The sequence below is a fragment of the Gymnogyps californianus genome, chromosome Z, assembly GCF_018139145.2.
Source record: "Gymnogyps californianus isolate 813 chromosome Z, ASM1813914v2, whole genome shotgun sequence".
In the NCBI taxonomy this organism is placed as follows: domain Eukaryota; kingdom Metazoa; phylum Chordata; class Aves; order Accipitriformes; family Cathartidae; genus Gymnogyps; species Gymnogyps californianus.
Genome location: NC_059500.1, coordinates 1,758,240 through 1,775,144, shown reverse-complemented (window position 1 = coordinate 1,775,144; position 16,905 = coordinate 1,758,240). Strand labels below are relative to the sequence as shown.

The window sequence follows — 16,905 nt, the reverse complement described above, 5'->3', positions numbered from 1 at the left end:
GACTTGAAATTTGGCTGGGATTTACTCCTTCCATTACTGTAAGATTCTACTCAAAACTGGCCAACCTATAGACTTTTGAAAATTTACAATTTACCCATTCTCAATAGACACTTCTTAAATTTTAGCAGCCAAAGTATACAACGACTTAACGAAGCAAGTGCTTGCTATGCAGATGAAGGTTTGCACTTGCTAAGTTCAGGTCTGGAAACGTGAATGAAAAATATGGAGAACATCTTGCTGTGTAATCAGTGTGTCCCTGAATCAATGTGCACCAAAAAACACATGGCAGAAGAAAGCTATTCAATATAAATTCAAGAGGAGAGGAAAGAAGAGAGGAGGGGGGAAGGTAGGCAATCATTTGGATGTGGATGTTAGGACACAAAACAAAGGCCTGAAAACTGGCTGGAGGGAATGGAAGACAGAAACAGCCCAGGGGATTTACTTCTAAACCAATATTAAACTGTCCAGAAACGGAAGTATGAAACACTGTATCTCCATGAACTGTCCACAATCACACTTTCTGGCAAGAATAGTGATGCTCCAACTTCATCCTCAATCCAAAATGCTGATTTTATAGATATTCACACACCACGCATCCCATAGACAATTTTTAAAGAAAAGCGGAACTGAGACTACTTCTCCAGACAAGTATCACCTTTTACTGCAAGCAATATATGCACTTCAGAAACAGGCTGGGAAAATGCCTACAATGGGAAGCATTTGAAAAGCTACTGCTTCCTCATAATCCATTTCGTAAGAAAAACAGTGAGTACTATTGCAAACTGAAGCATTCTTAAGTCAAAGTATCAGAACTGAAATAAATCAGCCCCTTTCTTTGTGTATTTGTGAAGATATCCATGAAATTTTGTTTTCCTAAATAGGTCAGTGTATGACGCAATTGGTTCAATAGTATTTATCCATAACATTTAAGAGGAGGACTCAAACTTCAACTGTTACCCATCATCCCCCAAATTTATGTCAGGATAACAATATCCAGGAGTTGATTTCAAAATATTATTTATATTTTAATATTAGAATATCCATGTTCTGAGCTGTTAGTGAAATATTTCAAAATACTTCATTAGCAGCTCAGAACATGGATAAACACTGTACTGCTTACTCTACAAAGGTAAAGACCTTCCTGCTCCACCAAAAAGTAGGTTGTATCTTTCAAAGCACATTCATAACCTTTATTGCACACAAAATCAGTTAGGACGCTGAAAGAGCACTATATTTACCTAATAATGTCAGTAAAGGCATACACACAAAATAGTATGGTAGAATATTCTAAACTAGATGGAAAATCTGATTACATATGACTCTTCTTAATTCTTAGTGCTTTATTTTGCTGCCTGAACATTCATTGAACTGATTATATTCAGCATTACTTTTTAACTTAATTTTTAAAATTAAATACATTTAACAGGTACATTAGATGGAGTTATTTTTAAACACCACAACTTGTACAAAATGCACACAAGGAAGCAAAGTTTGCATCAGAACCTTGATCAGATTCCATGTACATATTGATCCCTAGAGGCATGTCCTTCCCCATCCATAAAGCCACGATCATAATTACTGCAAGACATCATCAGAGGGAAAAAGAAAAGCAACAAGAATGCTCCAAAACTTAAAAAAAAAACCAAAAACACTCCCACTATCTAAACATCTTTTCCACATGTTAAAATTTTTTGCAGCCAACCTACTGGAGCCTCCTTTTTACTCTGTCCTAGAAGGCTTGGAGCCTTCTCTTCCAAGTGCAAAAATTAAGAACAGTAACAGAAACTTCCCATTAAATCTGTTGCTGGACTGGATTTAACTACTACCTTCCTGAACTTCAGACTCGTGTTACTCCAGAAGGAGAAAGTGGAAAAGAAAGGTCACGAATTTGCACTGTTTGGTTTGAAAAAGGGTAAAGAAACCCTTCCTGGCAGGACGGTGTAGAAGAAGTCTGGAGTGCTATAAATGCCAGGGATAGGGGGATACCGGGACAGAGCTGACTGCCTTGTAAAGATTTTGCCTGCCTTGACAAGCAGAAGTTTACAAGCCAGGCCTAAATCACTCGCTCCTACTTAGTTTGGACTTACTTTATACAGGGGAAGGATGACTGTGCAAAGCTTGCGTAAAGCCGCTGTACTGCAGTTCCCAGAAAGGATCGTCCACCCAACAACAAACCTCACCTCACCCTTGCGAGCAGTCTCACTGCAAAGGAGAAGGGCTGAAAGCGACTCGTCGCGGAGCCTCCCCTTACCTCCAGCGGTGGTCTCTGCAGAACAAGGCTGGGGGATGCCGGCGGGGCTGCGTGCCAGACCTTTCATCGCCCCTGCCTGTGTGTACCAGTTTGCAGGGATCCGCTCCCCAAGGCTGATAGTCTGCACACCTTTTACAAGCACGAAGCTCGTTTAAAATAGGATTAAAAATAGGTCTACCGGCAAACCCAGCATTTACAGCTGTGCCACAACAGCTACTTCATTTAAAAAAAAAAAAAAAAATCAAAAGGAAGTACATTTCAATATCACTATTAGCATAAATGTCTTGTGACTGTTTCTCAGAACATTAAAAGAAAGCCAAGATGCTTGTAAAATTGATAATTGCTGTCTTCTCTTCAAATTTTCATTTTTTATGTGGACATACTGCATTAAAAAATCCCAGACTTGAGTAGTATCTCAACAAATATAGATGCTGAATGTCACCACAGTAAATACCTCATATTTTTGACACTGATCCAGTACTCTGTTATATAGGAGCAGTAGACAGATTTCATTTAACTGAGCACATGGTGCAGTAAAGATATTTCTCCAGGTTCTATACAGTTTTTATAAGACTATGTCAACTGTCATTCTTATGAATCTTTTGTTTTTAGAGAATTATTACCTATTCCTAATGAGTTCCTTACTTAAAAGTCTTTCAATAAGGATGTCCAGAGGAAAAAACCCATACAACAGCTATATCAAATTAAATCACAATGCAAGTTAACCTGTATGACATTCGAAATACTATTATCTTTGACAAATAGTCAGTACAACTCCTTTTTAATATATCGTAAATTCCTGGGTTCAAAGAAAACAGCAACCTGAAACAGTACTTTTTCAGTGCTGTAAAATATAACCAGCATTTCCAAAAAAGAAAAGTCACGTGCAGCGTCCAAACCCAAAACACATAAGAAATTAACTGTGATTTTCCCTGAATGCCACACATCTTATATTAACATTTATAAAATTGAAAAGTTACAACCAACTAGACAATTAAGATGCATCTATCTTTCTCTACATGCACATGTATATACTTGCATACATACACACAGAGGCACTTCAGAAAGCAATAGTTTTAATTTGGAAAATGTAAACTAGAGAAAAAAATGGCTGAAAAAGAAGTATTTGCCTAGCTGTAAATGTAAAATGATCACACCATAAAACTACTACCATGAGTAAGTAGAAACAAGGTAAAAAACTACTGTTGGGTAAATTCTCAATTAACCTCTTGAAGAGGAACACAAGGACTTGACAGAGACATGAACAATGTTTTCAAAATATTAATTACATGGAACTGGTAACAAGTCAAAGTAACAAATACTTATTTTGATTGTCTTTGGTGCTTAAAGATTACTTTATATTGGAGCTCTTGCCAAATCCTACATAACCTCTCCCCAAAAATTTGATACAAGTAAGGCTAGAAGTGAGACCTTCATTTCCAGCAGAAAAACATTAAAGCATTTCTTTTTATCTGAGAAGGGAGGTATTCAAACAGCCTCTTGCATATAGTTTTTATTTAAAACTCCCTCTACTCTCCTGTCCTCATACCTGCATGAAACTACATTCAGAAAAATAAATTAAATGTGCAGAAAACCTTACAGGACACCACAGTTAGAGAAGGTGAACATACGGTATGGGATGGGGGGGGTGGATTAATCTGAATCAAAAATAGGCGAGTGTTGTTATTTTAAGAAAGGATCTGTTTCAACACAAGGCAAAAATACTGATCTAACATGGTGAGTACAAACACAATGAACAAAATATGCAGAATGTCAACATCAATAAAAAAAGATCAAATTAATGACACTCTTTTGACACTGCTTATATAATCAAAGCCAGTAAATGTTTGATTCAACATGAGGTATTAATTAATAAATGATATTTTAATCAGTTGTTAGTAATAACTGTTTTCAGTATTTGTGTGACAATAACAACACTGTATCATTAAAATGGAATCCCAGAATCACTTATTTTTATCCTCAGCTGGTCTCAGTTGAATATTAGCACTCAGACAGTCCTAAATTCAGTATAAATACCACTGTTCATGAACCAGGGCTGTCAAGTCTTGAAAATCCTGTATCTGATCTCAACCATGCGTGATGTGGAAGGTGCATATTCCACATGAGTAGCTTCTGTATTTCATGGAAAAGCCTCCTGTTATCAGCATTCAGGAACTCATTCCAGAAGACTCAATCATATTACTCCCAACGCTGGAGGAAGAGTTGGGATTCAAAACACAGGCTCAGTTACCGAGGGTCAGCACAAACTCTGTCACCTGTGCACTGAAGCACCGTGAACATTTTCTGCCTATACTTTTCTAATGATTTTTAGAGTAAAAAGAACGTTTACTTATTAGCTAAGTATATATGCTCTTAAGAAAAACTTAAAATGGCAGTGAGTAACTCCAAGGAAACAAACTTTAAAATAAATAATACTTAATACCTTCACATTTTTAAGGATTCTTATTCATCAGAAGCAAGCACCAGTATAAGACCACAGCACTATTAAGTGCAAGTCTGTCTTTAACAGCTAAAAGAGCAATTAAAATTAATCACTACAAAAAAAAAAAGGGGGGAAAAAAAAGAAATGAAGATTAAGTTGTTTTCCCTCATGTATCAGCAATTATTTACACCCAAGCTTCATTATCTGTTCTACCCTCCAAAGCAATCTGAAGTCTCACTGCCCGTGGCATAATAGAGATGGAGGCTGCATGTAGCACACAATATAACAGGTTAAGCTATCTGTGCCAATCTCTCCCTTTCCTAAGAGGATTAGCACTGCAATATGGTATAACAAATGGTTGTGAATAAGCAAGATGGTACACCTGGACTTCCGCAAAAATAATCATCCAACTGAATAGCTTCAAACCAGGTTTACTCTGTAAATGTTGCTGAGATGAAAGGAAACTAAATTAATAACGCCAGAATTAAAAAAAATGTAAAAATCACCTATACTTTGACATGTTTAAAAATTCTTAACATTATATAAGTTTTTAAAACAGTTCATCAACATACAAGGGATTTTCACTTTTTTAGCTCTCTCTAAATAAATCACTGGAAATGGAATAATTCCATTTTCCTAATGACACATTTCAGCCTATTATGTGTACTTTCACTGTTTAATTCTATGTAGAAGCATATGGGTTTTTTTAATAAACATACCCTATGCAACTCAACTTTTCTCCACAGGGAACACAAAGCGAATTGCCTGGGATGGGTGATAATAAAAAAAGCAACACCATTTATTAATTTTGTATAAGTTATCTGCCACCCTAGAGATTCCTTGGAGGGGAAGAACATGTCTGAATTTCACCATACAGTGCCACAGGCACAAAGTGAGAGAAACTAAACAAGCACATCCTGAAGGGAGAGAAAACGCCTGCAGCAGCAAATGACCTACTACATACCTCACTCTCAGATTTTTTGATGTTATAATTTGTTAATTTCAGGGAAAAAAAGACAATTACTCACAGTTTTAGTTTGTTCTAGCAGAATTATTAAACTTTTTAAAGTTTTTGATCAAAAGTGACATATATCGTTCAAAAGATCTGTGTATTTTCAAAAGATTACAATCCTGAGCAAATTTGCATGACAAAGTCTTTGCCGTATCCATTTCCTTATTACCTGAAGCAGCAATGTGCATTATTAGAACAGTACTAAACTATTTAAGGATGAAGCATATCAAATTTTTATTTGAATACCTATGCATTAAAGTTAATATTTTCCAGCTCAATGCACAGTAAGCAAAAGATAATTTTATTCAAATATGCATTTCATAGTATGAATAAGGAAGTGCTCTTCTCCCCATTGAATTGGTAAGTCTTTTAAGTAATGATTCATTTGAAAAATCAACAGGGTATTGGCAATTTAGTGTAATATTAAATACATACATATACCATACCTATACTGACACACATGTAATACTGTTTCTATGATATATGTTATAAAGAATACAATTTACACATTATAATGCATTAAGATTAGCTAGGTGATAGTTTAACCATCTGTACATCTAATAAATGAGACAAAAGACAATTTTAATATTTTTAAATAGGCATTAAATATTTTTAAATGTTAGTGAGTTAACTTCTTTAAAGGATATAAAAACCATGCATGCATATTTCTCATTCCTGAATTAATATGCTCCTGAATGAATAGAACAAAGGTGTTGGCTACTGGGTTTTCTTTTTCATAAAGCAAAATGAAGCTAACGACTTAAGATTAATACGTCAACTAATGAACAATTAACAGGTCGCCCCATCCTATATGAAAGCAATTTCAATAAGATTATCCCTGTTAAAATTACATTTCATGAGGAATAAAAAAAGGTTTGTGTGCATATCTATACTCCTTAGCGTGGTGCCACTCTCAAAAGTCTGTACTAACACAATCATTGACAAGATCACCCCAACAGAAAAAGTTGCCAAAAAACCTATGAAAGTGATTTTAAAACCTTCATTCCATTATCAGATAAGCATACTTATAAGATAAGCATAGTTTATAACACAAAAAAAAAAACAAACAGAAAAGTTCCCATCCTAAATTGTATCATCCTGTGAAGGCACTGGTGTGTTGTGTGAGCTGAGGTGCTACCCTACCACAACTTTACTGGACCATCCCACCTCGAAATGTGAGATACAACGGCTCTATAGCAAATCAGCTGAAATAAGAAGTTACTCCTATGTACTGCTGTCAGATATAAATAACCACAAAGCTATGACACTTCCACAAACCCAAATTCTCTGAATCAAAACAATACTGGATTACAACTTTATTTGCTTCTAAATAGGATTCTTACAAAGTGGCCTGTGTAGAGTAAAATCCAAGCCACAAGTAACTACTGCAGTTCCAAGTACAATCACACTGGTATGTATTTACCCATTTCTCTTACAACTGCTATGCATATTGCAAATTTAAAATAAACAATATATTGAAGATCCATACCACAACACAAAGAGCCTCATTGCAATTTCTGAGCAATTAAAAGGTCACAGTTCCATAGTCAACCTCCCACAGGCAGATCCTCAAAACTTCTCCACACAGGAATAGTAGTATGTTACTGAAATGAGACTACTGAATACTTTCTTGCTAAAAGTTTTGTTAAAACTCTGCATGCAGAATATTCCCTACCAAATAAATGCATCTATTCAGGTGGTACAGATCTCATTTCAATATAACCCATTAGAAAATACAATGCTGTACTTCTGAAAAACGTTGATTACGCATTTGCTAAAGTCTTGTTCAGGTACTGTCCAGACTGATGTCAGTGATTTTCCTTTCCTTTAAGAAAAATGAAAAGTGCAAATAAGTAAATAATTAACAAAGGGTAAGAATCTTTTATTCCAAAGCCATTATTTATCATTATTATTTTGTACTAGACTGTGTATTGAAAGCACCATTTTTAGTCAGGTTTTGCCTTTCAAAATAGCTGCTTTAACAAAAATCATGACACAAAACACTCAGAAAAATAATAAATTCCTCATAAAACCTGAAATTGTGAAACATAATTAATGCAAAGTGAGATGAATTAATTTCACAGTAAAACTGTTCATATCTATAGAAATCAATGACCGTATGTACTGGATGTTCATTTAATGCTATTTAGATCTAATTTTTAAAATTAGTTAATGTATTTATATTTTAAGCTTATTTAGTAAGGTTCAAAGTTGCAAATGTTTTCTGTTAGCTAAAATGACTACTTGCAAAATAAGTGTGTGGGTAGGAAAACAGAAAGCTACCAAATCTAAAGTTATATTTTTATGTAGAATTTAATCTCCGTTCTTACAATTATTAGACTTCACAGACAATAACACCCTACAAAATGAATGCATTGCCTTAAGTAGATGACATTATTTTTGAAGCAGACTGATTTTGTAATACTGCACACATTTAAACAAAAGCTCATAGTTTAAAAAACAAAAGGGAGGGAAAATACAATAGAAGTGCAAACCTGACCTATCTCTAATCTTTTCTTTTCAAACCTAGGCTACTCAAGAATCTTCAACTAATTATTCCATTTTATTGATGGCACTTTTCCCAAGGGAAGTTATTTAAAAAGTTTAACCCCTGAGCAAGTCATGGCTTCTCCTGCCTTTGAAAGTGTCAAGTGCATTGATTATAACTGCAGGAAGTGTTACCTTCTACCCAGAGAATCTCACCCTGCACAATCTTAAACACTGTCTCTCTCCCAAAACGGCTTTGATTCAGCAATTCAGACCGCTTCAGCTGATATTAAAGGCAGAAGCACCACAGAAAAGGGATCAGCAGTTAAAACGAAATACAAAGAGGAAAAAAAACAGATCTTGGATATAGTACCACAAAGCTTGAGAGAAAAGCAGATTTGAAAAAGACATCAGAGTGACTAAAAAAAGAACAACATGACAGAAATTAAACAAGATTTTTATGTTCGCCTTCTATGCATTTAAACTCATCTCAACCTCTATTGAAATTCCGATCATACCCAAACCCCAAGGCTTTTGACATACTTTCAGAAATCCACACCCCGTCTTACTCTTTTCTAAGTCTCCAGAGTCACTGTTAGGTATCCAACAAGTTGAAGGGGAGGGGGGACGGGGGGACGGGGAGGAAGAATCCTAATATGCATATGATAAAAAGGCCATTTATACTCATATTAAACTTTGTTTCTTAAATGATCGTGATTATTTTAAATATTCAGTGTGTGTTCTTAATCCCGTACTTAGCCAGTGAAAAGAATGCTCAAACGGTTTGCGGGGAAAAAAATATTTTCAAGCCATATTTATCCAAATATTTTGAACAGTGATTTTCTTAGGTCAGTGACAAAGTAAGAGTAAACTAACACAAGGTGCTACAGGGTTCTAAAACATGACAGCCAGCAGAATCAAGGAAGACAAAGCAATCTGTAAGTATCTCTACATTATCAAATTAGCGTAGCACAGAAAACTCTAAGAATGTAATACACACAATTAACACAACAACGGTAACACTTATCTTGGAAAGGATGCACTAAATTCCAAAGGGTAATTGGATTTTCAGAACTGCAAGTGTTTTTTTTTCCCAGTTCAGTCATGACAGGGCCAGAAGGTAATGATACATCTGCCATGATGCAACAAGCAGACCTGTCTTCTGTCAAGAGTTGAAATCATAAAGGAATAAGCTGTCGTTAGCAACCTCTCTCCAAACAGTAGAGCTGTCATCTCATTGTTTTCCTTTGCTGGCATGGGGGCTGGTGTGGGCTTATATACCCTGTCAGTTCAATATTAGTCTAAGCTTTTAACCTTTTCTTGAATTTCTGACTTAATAATTATTAACTCCTATACAGCTTATTATGTATTATCATGTATTTTGTGATCAATTAGTATTGCTTTCAACTAACTATGCAACTTTTCCTTCTGTCTGCTTGGTGATCAGTATTTCAAACCGCTATTTGAGAGATTAGAAATTCCTCATAAAATGTTTTAGAAGGAACGAAATATATTGCTTTTTAAATTTTCTTTCCAGAGTATGGTGTATTTTATGCCAATTATATGTGACAAATTATTTAGTAATAGATTGTAATTTGCGTTTAGGTTTTTAGAAAGATCTCAAAAGATCATCCAACCAGCTATGTAACTTAAGTTTTCTTAATATTATCCCCACCAAAGCAGGAGTTCTAAATACAAGTCTTCTCTACTAAGAAGTACTTTACAAGTAATGTTAGTTCTATGGTCTAACAGAATGAATAAAAGCAAATACATACACCAGAGTCAGAAAATTAATATTTGAAAGAAAACAATATAACACATTATTGTTCATTTTAGTGAAATTTTACTTTTGGTAATATATTAGCATGCTCAAATAAGATCATGATTACTCTGGCACTGTAACTGACTATTAATAGATAAATGAAGTACTTTAACACCTTTCTGCAACAATATACTTAGGAGATATAAAAGGTACATAAATATTAGTATTCTGCAGAAGAACTGTAATTGCAGTGAAATGTCAGCTGTTTTTTTTTCCAGAAAGTGTCACTTGCCCATCTTACTGAAATTATGCTAAGCATGTATAAACTATAAGACAATACTTTAAATCTTACGTTCCTAAAATATGACCACTAGAACAAAGAGGATGTTGTCTAACAAGATATTCTATGCTTAAAAGCAAGATATAAAAGTTTTTCAGCAAGAATTCTGGTTAGCATAGTTTAAACAAAGCATAATTACTTGACAACAATGTGTAAATATCCACTTTGGAAACTGGCTGATTTTTACAAAACGGAAAGATTGAAATGCGTTACCATACCAGTTACTAACCAGTAAGTTACTAAATCACATAAAAGTTACGGCGGGTAAATTTACTACCGTTACACTGAATGATTTTGTTGTTCCATTCAACTGAGTTACAAAAGTAATGACATCTTATTGCCTGCTGAAGAAAATAACAACCCTCACCAACTACCAGTAAATATTACCAACCTGAAAATTTTTTTACAAATGAATGATATTAATATGAGTGAATAAATCCAATATTCTGACCAAAAATATTCTTAAGGACAGAAATTGTTACAAAATTGCAGTAAGAAAAGTAGGATAAACACAAGAGAAAACTGAAGCTGAAAATCATGTTTTATCAACCATTAAAGAAAGATTTCCGCAGTTGATGCCCATCTCATGCAAACCTATTTTTGTTTGTTCACGGAAAGTCAGATTTTTGGGTGCTGCTGCATTTCTTCTGAAAAACTCATCCAGGTTCTTTGAAGAAGAAATTTTTCTGGTGCTATTACCCCTATGTCAAGTATTAATTCTCTTTTAAATAATAATAAAAATATCTAAGCTATCTTAAAGTGTGCTGAATTTGAAATCAGGCAACAATTCTTGGATGGTTTTTAAAAAAATAATAATTTAAAAAAAAAAAAATCAAATAACTGACAGTTGCTGTGGTTGAATTTTATTAGCATCCTTGGGACCACAGCTATCTTAGGTAACAAACGTACTGAATTTCCAAAGACACAGAAAACATCCAACAGTTTCTTTGCACTCATACAGTAAGCTGATGTCCTCTTTATTCCCTAGAGGAAAGGTATCAAAGAGTACTCCAAAATTCTTCTCAATGTCCAAACTTAGGTAAGCTGAGCTCCTGTTCCCCAAGGAACAAAATTCCTCTGTAAGTAGATCAACTTCAGCTTCTCCTTGCCTAACACTCAGCGGACTTTAAAGAACAGAATCCGCTTCTCCAACCACCACAGAAGGAACGCTATTGCATGGAGCAGTAGCCAACTTTTGCACCCCTTCTTGCTTGTTCCCCTATGTCACTGATATCACTAGTACATCTACCAACTGAATCTTTAGATTACCATCCATGTTGTTACCACTCAACAACGAGCCAGAGAAGCACACCTCCTCCTCCTAAAGAGCCTGGTGACCAAAGTCCTCATAGGGAACATGGCAGCCCCTGAACTACCTAAATGAAACCAGGAATGTAAATCCTTAACTCTTGACACCCCAAGTAAATACCCTCATCACTGAATTAAAGAATTTACCTGTCTCTCACCATCTCCTCCTGGTGCTGCTTCAGTCATTGTGTATATGATGAAATAATAACTGAACTGAGAAGAGCCTGACTCTACGGACAGTGAATGAGACACGCAAAACGTAGAAGGATAAAAATTCCTCTTTTAATTTACATTTATTTATTTATAAAAAGTGGAATAGCTTCAGTACAGTATTATCACTGTAAGTGGAGTAGTCCTTCATTCCCAGAGGAGGGACTTGAACTTCAGACTCTCGCACATCAGACGACTGTTTCTGTCAAAAATCAGTATTGCCCACTGCAGAAAGTTTCAGTAGAAAAGGTCTATTTTAACAAAACAACAAACCTACGCAATATTTATTTCATACCATATTTATAGGAAATTGCCATCTTTTTTGTTTGAAGTATCTTTATAATATGTATTTGTTTTATTTTCATTAAGCTTTTGTTACAGTCTTACTGCTTTATATTATCACATTTGCCTTTTTCATACTTGTTTTTCTAAAGCAGGTCTTCTACTGTGTTTTAACGTATTTACATAGATATATGTCTCACATTGTATACACTTTTCTCCCTCCTCCTTCTCCTACAATCTGTTCTCTATCTAGTTGCTTGTTTGTTGTCATCTTCTTTCACATTTCAAAATCTCTTTTACACTATCAAGTTTGGATTTCTGCATTAACACATTAACCTTACCTCTTCACATAAAACCACTACTCCCAACATCTATTACACAAAAGATTGAATCTACACAACAGAGTTTGATATAAAAGATGGAAGGAGAAGCATTACCTACAGGAACCACCCAGATGAAGAGAAAAAACACATTTCTAGCTACTCGAATTCCCACCAGGATATTTCTCCTTGGATCTTTTCTTTCCAATGTGTATCAGCCCCAAGCCACTAGAAGCATGATAAATTTTAAGCCTTTACATTGCTCCCTTATTCCATATACGCTTTAAGAGAAAAAGTTGTTTATTTTTTTTTCTCGAAAGTGTTGTACCAGAGAGAAATAGCTTATTTTCTTCCCTTAACTTCCCGGTCAGGAGAGCAGTATCAGTTCATCCTGCTCAATCTGCTGCTCACTGATAACTCCAGCTTTTGCCTCCCTGTTTTCAGTTTTCCCAAGCAATGAACTGAAACTTGCTTGTGGTAGTATCATCACTCTCCACAGAGAAAAGCAGTAGAGAAAAAGGTACGGTTTTGACCTACCTAGAGGGGTTTTTTTTGTTTGTCTGTCTGTTTGGTTTTGTTTTAAGGAAAGCAGAGGTGATATTTCTGAACTAGTCTCTGTACAAAATACATTTAAGCACTACTGCCGCAATTTTTTTTTTTTTTTTTTTAATTAAAACCTAGTCTCCAGCAAATGTTTTAAGCTGCCTGCATGTTTCACATTCACAACAGATCAGTGGAATTTTCAAATCCTAGATACTATTATCCACTTCAAATTCACATAGTTTTTTAGGAAAAAAAATCCATGTTCTCCTGTTATCAGCACTATAATCTTACGCTTTGATAAGGTCTGCTGGTTTCATTCAAGGATGAGGCCTCTTCTTAGAAGAAACACTGGAAGATCAAGGAAAATAATTCCTTCCTTCAAACTGGCAACGTTGCATGAAGAGTTAGCACAATTTTCATTCAGGCCATTTATTGTCTAGGCCAGTTATTTTCATTTCATAAGAGACAGAAGTGCCTAAATCAGCTAGAGGACTGAACACCAGAAAACCCAGAAAAGGATGCAATTTTTGTTATTATTAACTAAAATTGGAGTCCTCTACTCACTCTACCATAATTTGCTGCATTTGAAAGAGTAATTTATATGATCTGTACATGAAGTAGACATGATATCAGCATGTAACTATCCGTATTCTCTTTTTAGTCAAAACATAATGGTTCCAAATACCTTCAGTGGAGTTTGACTTCCATAAAATGTTGCCTTATCTAACCAGATATACATCCAATTCCCATTACGGTGATTACAGGATACAAAAAATAGCAACATATTTAATATAATACAATTGAATAGGATCTAGTCTTCATTTTGCATGAAAAAAATCATTGCAAATAGTACGTGTTCTAAATAGGTAGTACATTTACCAGAATTTTAAGATGCACAAAAACGGAGAGTGGGTTTTGCAGTAGCTGGAATTACTCAACTAAAGAGAACTATGAATTTAAAAACCATGCTAAGAAAGAAGGAAGTCAAAAGATAAGAGCACGAAGTCTGATGTCCCAATATGATTGAATGATGACAGTTTTTTAAATACACTTTCTCATCAAACTCTTTGGGTTTTTTCCTGTGTTTTTTTTAAAGAAGCATTCAAAACGCAGAAATACATGATCTATTTTTAAGGATAATAACCGTTTGAGGGAACAGAGGTCTGATCCCTGTCACACTGGCACAATCACAGCATAAAATAAATAAAAATAACAAAATAGGAAAAAGAACTATAACTCTCCTCTACTAGAAATACTCTCTTAAAGATTATCTGTCAATTTAGGGATAGTATCCCAGTTTTAAATGTTCAGCCTCTCATGTTAGCCAAGACAGCAGCATCTCTAAGAAAGAACGAAAATGCAGGCATGTAAGCACTGCTACGAAAATTTAACTAGCTACAGCTCTTTGGATTTCTTGGGAAAGGTTTCGGAACTTGCACTCCAGAAATTAACCTCCTACACTGGACCTACCATACACCTATATTACACTTAATAATCCTAAAGTTATTTGTTGTTCTGTCTCTGAGACTTGATTTAAAATGAACAAAACCTTTATGTTAGAAGGCAGCAAGCATCACTGCCACAAGACTAGGTTTCTTTTTCACACAAAGTGTAGTCTGGTGCTTTGTTAGTGGATTATACAAAACAAAAATAACTTAATGGCCTAATCTTTTAACATGTTTTCTTTCTTTGCTTTGTTAAAAAAACAGAAAACATGTTTGAAGAGAACTACTTTCTATACTGAATACTTTACAGCCAACTGCAAAAAATTAAACTTCATTTAGCAAAACGTGTAACCATCACAGCAACAATACTGATATTTAGAGTAGAACATTAGCTTAACTTGGTAAATATAATAAAAATAGTGAGTCTTAAATAGGCTTTTCTAATGTTTACTACAGGAAGTTTCATTTAGGTAGCAGGATGCAAGAGATGAATTACACCTACAAAGTTCCAATGTTAAAAATGTTACACAAATTGTGCATTGTCTCTCACACAGATGTAAATGTCACAAAACAGTGTCCATAAAATGTAAATTTTTTTACTGTCAAGTATTGATAGGTGAATCAGAACGAATCAGTATTCAGTGCAAAACTGAAAAAGACTGTGCCTCTAATAAATTCAGTACAAGCTTAGCAAAAGAGCCTGCTGTTATCATGAAAGCTCATGTTATCATGAGATTACAACAGACGTTGAGTGAGAATACGTACAAATTTAATGAAATGTAAAAGAAAACACTTCAAATCATAAGAAATTTCTGTAGTGCCTTCTATTGCATCTCATTGCCTGCTAAGGGCTCTTGTCACGTTAACTGCCATATTAAACTACATGGCAGTGCCGCCACAACAACATGACATACAACTAAAATTTTTTTTACTGTAAGAGAGAAACTTGGTTCCATTAGGAAAAAAGTTCTGAAAAAAACAAGCAAGCATTCCCATCATAAATAAAATGATCATATAGGGAAATATTGAACACTGATTAACAAATTAAAACATCACTGATTTAGAGCTCTTCATACACAGGTACACGCATACACATGCATATGCACACACAACCGTACATACATGCACTTTCACTTACCTCAATAGCTCTCTTTATGTACGGTATCTGTGTGCCACTGTCCAGATCTTCGTTAATTATAAGTCTCCTAGCCCACTGACCTGCTCTGACAACACCATTACCATGAATTAGGACCAACAGCTTGTCAGGATTTGTTAATGCATCTTCACTCATAAAGATAAAGCTCTTTGGTTCGCTCTCAGTTGCATCAACCTGCAATTACAGACAACATGCACTTTTATGTATCAATAAAATTTTTTAAAAGAACATCTGCAGTTATAAAGTTAGCCACCAAATTGATATAAAAACTTTCACCATTTAATAACTATTTGTAGGCATATTGTAAGGACTAATGTGTGCCCAGTACTAAATTAAAATAAAGCAAAAGCTAATATCTGTGCAATGTAACTCCAAAACATAAAAATATACCATAATTTAGAACAGTGATCCAAGGGAGATTTAAATCAAAAAAAAGGGGTAAAAAGTATGCTAAAGCTTTGAAACATCAGTTGTTTACAGAAATTTACTGGCAAAAAAGAAAGTCCATGAAAGAACAATCGGGGGAGGCGGGGTGTGTGTGTGTGATCAAGTAATTTGTCACCTCTGATATGCCTGAAGCAACAGTAAAATTCTTACATAATATTAAAAAAATCCTGGAGAGTTCCATCTCAGACACCTCAACATAAATACCCAATAAGCCACGTAGGAACCAGTATTGTAAATTTGTCTATTATAAACTTAATAGGATAAGCCTAATAAAATATAGAAGTCCAATTTGGGTCTAAATAACAGCTTCGTTAAGAGTCCTGCACCTGGGTCAACGCTTAGCTACTCTGCTGTAGGAACAGAACAACAACCAGCTTTGATATTCAGTAAACCATAACCTAGTTCCAAGTTTTGTCCTTACTCTAGAGAGTAAAGCAGCACTTTTTGTTCAATAAAAACAGAAGTTCTATAAAACAGGTCTACACTTGGTTTAGCAAGCCTGGCTCAAGGCAAAAGAACTGTGCTGGTGTAAACACTATGAGGGCAGAAAAAACCATCCCATCTACTCATTCTTCCCCTTCTATCATATGAATACATTGAAAAGGAAGAACAGAACAGGGAAATCTCCACGTCCTACTGTACTCCACACCACACGACCCGCACAGGTTAACTGTACAGCTGCTATGAACAACCCTGGATGGTCTTACGCTCTGCAACAGCAATGAAAGGCAGGTCAGGATACAAGCCTTACGTTGAGACAGGACGAATGGCTACTTGGATTATGTCAGTTTTTCTCTCATACGTGGGTATGTATTCTTAATTACCCTTACCTTAGGAAAAATTAATTCTGCATGAATCTCCAGACTTTTTTTAACACAAGTCCTACCAAATATTTTTTT

The 16,905-nt window shown here is 35.0% G+C and overlaps 1 protein-coding gene across 1 annotated transcript in view; it reads right to left on the bottom strand.

The window, feature by feature from the left end:
- Nucleotides 1-16,905, bottom strand: part of FAM172A (family with sequence similarity 172 member A) — a 199,067-nt gene that overhangs the window by 118,934 nt on the left and 63,228 nt on the right. Inside the window, exon 6 of the mRNA XM_050912799.1 lies at nt 15,542-15,733. Within this exon, the coding sequence (XP_050768756.1) occupies nt 15,542-15,733 (192 nt within the window). The remainder of the gene's footprint in view (nt 1-15,541; nt 15,734-16,905) is intronic.